Below are 4006 nucleotides of genomic sequence, written 5' to 3'. Positions count from 1 at the left end.
AGGCTCTGGCTCTACCATGACGTCAGAATCCTTACAAATCCCCTTAGAGCGCTCTTGCAGTTGGACTATGTATTGGAGAAGGGCTCCCGGGAGTGTGAGGAGCCAGGGGTATATCATATGTGCTCTCTCCCCTTTCTAGCTTTCTACCTGTTACGTGGTTATTTCTGAGCTATGCTGTTTTCTTCTAGGCCAAGAGCAAAAAGAGAGGGAAGTGGAACTCCACTCTCCCACGCAGATGGACATAAGTAAAAACCTCAGCTTCATGGCAAAGTTCACGGAATTGCAGGTGAGCGTCTTCTTACTCCCTTCATCTTTCCTTCTGCTGCAGAGCAGGAACCTGAGCATTTCTGCAAGCTCTGAGCCTAAAGCTTCATTGGTTATTCCTTGCTGGTAGAGTAGTTTGGCTTCCTTGCTGGAAAAAAAACCACCCATATTTCTGAATGCACTTAGAAGGGCTTTAGGGAACTGCGCAACTGTGCTATTCAGGAATGAATACCCAAGTGATTCTGTAAAACAAGAAAGGGGAGGAAGATCAGTTGGGCACCCAGAAGCTGTCTGAAACTGAACTGTAACATGTTGTATATGCAGTCAGTGGTGGTGAAGCCCCTTATTAACATTGCAGAAATTCACTAAGGCAAGTGCATTATATAACAAAATAAATCCATTGTATTGATCAGTATCCAGTATGAGATACGCAAAAATCTTTCTCCACTCCCAGGTTAAGAACTTGCCGCCTTACATCTGGAGCTGTTCACCCATGCCTGCTATCCCACTCGTTGTTCCAATTCTGAAAACCTTCTGTTTACTTCTTTCTCCTAGTGGAAAATACTCACATTAAAAAATGAAGACACAGAACATAAGTACAGCTCCTCTGCTCTTGACTGGATCACGATGGACACAAATGTTGCCTACTGGCTCCACCCGACCTCTGGTGTAAGTATGAGAGGTAGAAGTGAACGTGAACCTGGTGAAGAAAGCAGACTTCAGTTCAGATGTGAGCTCCATGAGCGTGAGTGAGAGCAGGGCTGCAGTTCCAGCCAAGAGGCTGCTCCAGGATGGACTCATCCTGTAGTAAGAATATATTTTCCCTGAGGACTGGGGGTTTTTTTGGCATGTGATACAGCTTTGACACTAGTTGCTTTTAATTAAATCATGGCTTCTTGCACTTTTTTTTTTTTTTGTAAAGGAAAACTGCAGTTTAATAGTTTCCATTATTGATTCCATTTAGAAGATGAGTTCATCTCCAATAGCGTCTTTTAAATGCTCACATTACGAAAGAGTCTTAAAACAGCAAAGTTTATCAACTAGCTTTGTTCCAGGAAAGATCAGGTTACTAGCCAGGCAAATTCTGACATTTAATTTAGCAAGTATGTGTAGGTAATATTTAAACTTACCTAAAAGAACTGCAGCATGTTCCGGCTTCTGGCTTAGCCAGCTTACCATCTTCTATCCTTCAGGCCCAGATCCACCTCCTTGGGAATGTTGTCACCTGGACTTCAGCTAACGTTGCTGCTCTGGTCTACATGTGTCTGTCCCTGTGGTACTTGATTCGACGAAGGAGGAAGATTTACGACATTCCCGAAGGTCTGATTCATTCGCGTATGCCTGTCTGTCTACGTGTGTCTGTGTGTCATCCAAAGCCACATTTTGTTTGGGGTTTTGGTTTTTGTTTTTTTTTTTTTTTTGCAACTATGTGCTTGGCTATGCTAGCACTTTTTTTTCCCCCTAACCCTGAAATTTTTATTTGGGACGCACAAACATCTAGAGTAGCCCATGAAGAGACTGATTATGGTAATCACAATGTGACCATCACCTCATGAGACAATATAGTCGCCAGCATAATATTTATTTGAATCATTCCCTGGACGTAAGAAATCTCCAGGCATTAGATTTGGATTCTACTGAGCCCTTTTGTGATGATTTAAAAGAGGTAGGTACTGGTTGTGTGGGGAGGGGTTTCTTTTAGATGTGTTCGTTCCAGCAGGGTCACCATCTCTTCCGTGTGGCCGGGCAGTTTTACGCTGACCTTTCTGGCAGTACATTTTGTTGCCATGCTGTGAAGCTGCTGCTTTTTGGCTGTAATTTGTCTTGATGGGTACTTCATAAAAGCGTGACAAAATTTAACCATTTCCCTCAGTTGAGTATGGTCCGGTTAAAAGTTGTATTAGCACAAACTGTAGAGAGTGGAGAAAAAAAATACCAAACCATGCAAGTAGGCAACCTCTTATTAGAGACTTCAGGTGTCCAGGGACTGTGCTTTGAGATATCTGTCTCCCGTCTCTTGCAGATGCATGGCAGCTGTGGGTATCAGCTGGGGGGATCTGTGTTGGAGGCTGGGCTGTGAATTACCTGCCCTTCTTCCTGATGGAGAAAACACTTTTTCTGTACCACTACCTGCCTGCCCTCACATTCCAGATTCTCCTGGTTCCCATCGTATTACAGCATCTCGGTGATCATCTCTGCAGGTATTTGGTTTTAACAGCTAGATAGACAGGAGAAATGTTCTTTTCTCCAGCCAGGGTTGATTCCTTGGCAAGCTGCTGCAGGGAAAGCAGTGATTTTTTTCAGCAGTGGCCATACTTTGGCATTTGCCTTTAGAGAAGATAGGCCCTACCTAGGTCTTCCTTTTGGATGAAGCGTTTGGCCAGCCTTGATGTAACTTGACCACTCTTTCTCTCCCCAGATCTCTTCTTCTCAAGAGCATGTTCAGTGCATTGATCGTAGCCTGGTTCTCTTCGGTTTACCTTGTCTATTGCACATTCAGCCCTGTGACCTACGGGGAGCCCTCGCTCTCTGTTACTGAACTCAAGGACTTGCGCTGGAAGGACAGCTGGAACATCCTTATCCGAAAACAGTAACAATTACAGTCTTGTTACAGGCAAAAGGAAACACCTTTTATGCAAAGCCAAGAATTTATTGTTAGTATAATTGAAATCTGAACAGTCTGATCAAGTAATGGATCTGTTACAGAAAAAGAAAATAAAAGAATACTGTTACAAAAAAAGGTCTCAGCAGTAATATAGCCGTTAGGAGCACAATTCCTAGTCTCTACCCCTGTTACATTCACCCTCCCACTGGGTCTGAAGGTTGACTGACTTCCATCAGCAGCATCCCTGGTCCTTTGTGGGAAGAATGTGCTGCAAGGGTTTCTTCTTCCTCCTTCCTGGGAGTATGATGTTGATGGTTTCTTCCCTCTTGCACTATGTTGCACTTAGGGCGGTTTTATATGTTCCCTAGCACCTTGGTCTGCAATTCCATGTTACTTGCAACATGGCTACTCTCCAACATATTGGATACTTTTCTGTTTTCTTTGTTACTCCTAAAAACCTGAGTTTTCCCGGCTCCAAAGCTTACACATCTTTAACTATCTTCAGCATCATCCCATGACTATATTCCTCAACAATGCATTATTTGCCCCCACTTTCAGTGCTCTGCTATCATCATCCTTATTTCATTACATTACAGCATTAAGCTAAGTTTATAAATAGCTCATTCTGCGTAGAATGACTTGTTACTATGATCTATTTATAAATCATTTGGCATAACCATAATTTTTATGAAGCGAAGCAAAAATAAAACAAATAGACATTAAAAAATTGCTGTTACAGCTAAAACAAGCTAAAACAAAGCTTCAGACAGGCCGAGAAGTCAGCCAAAGCCAGAAGAATCCTTCGGCCTCGCGCCGTTCGCAGGAAGCCTGTGGCCTGCTCCTGGCAGCGGCAGGGTTGTACTTACTGGGCTGCAGGGTTACACCTCGACTCTCACAGGAGGAGGAACTCTGGGCAGGGTAGAACTGATCAGGCTGACAGAGAAACCTGCTCTAACTTGTACACGTGGGCTCAGGGTAAAAACACCGCGGGTAACTCGGCCCGTGCCCTGGCCTGCGCCAGCGGAGGAATTCAGAGTAGGAGACAGTGCGAGGGAAGGGCTGGGAAGGCTCAGTGGGGAAGTTGTAACAGCTCTGTACAGGTATTCCACAGGGGTTTTAGTACCTACACCACGTTTG

General features: G+C 44.1%; 1 protein-coding gene across 1 annotated transcript in view; it reads left to right on the top strand.

Moving 5' to 3' along the window:
• Positions 1-3071, top strand: part of POMT1 (protein-O-mannosyltransferase 1) — a 13135-nt gene extending 10064 nt beyond the window's left edge. Inside the window, exons 16-20 of the mRNA XM_009322074.1 lie at positions 189-286; positions 820-933; positions 1458-1584; positions 2288-2465; positions 2684-3071. Coding sequence (XP_009320349.1) covers positions 189-286; positions 820-933; positions 1458-1584; positions 2288-2465; positions 2684-2858 — 692 coding nt within the window. The 3' untranslated portion in view covers positions 2859-3071. The remainder of the gene's footprint in view (positions 1-188; positions 287-819; positions 934-1457; positions 1585-2287; positions 2466-2683) is intronic.
• The last annotated feature ends 935 nt before the right edge of the window (positions 3072-4006 follow it).

This window comes from Pygoscelis adeliae, unplaced genomic scaffold (genome assembly GCF_000699105.1).
Source record: "Pygoscelis adeliae isolate BGI_AS28 unplaced genomic scaffold, ASM69910v1 Scaffold114, whole genome shotgun sequence".
NCBI lineage: Eukaryota > Metazoa > Chordata > Aves > Sphenisciformes > Spheniscidae > Pygoscelis > Pygoscelis adeliae.
This window is presented reverse-complemented; position numbering and strand designations above follow the sequence as displayed.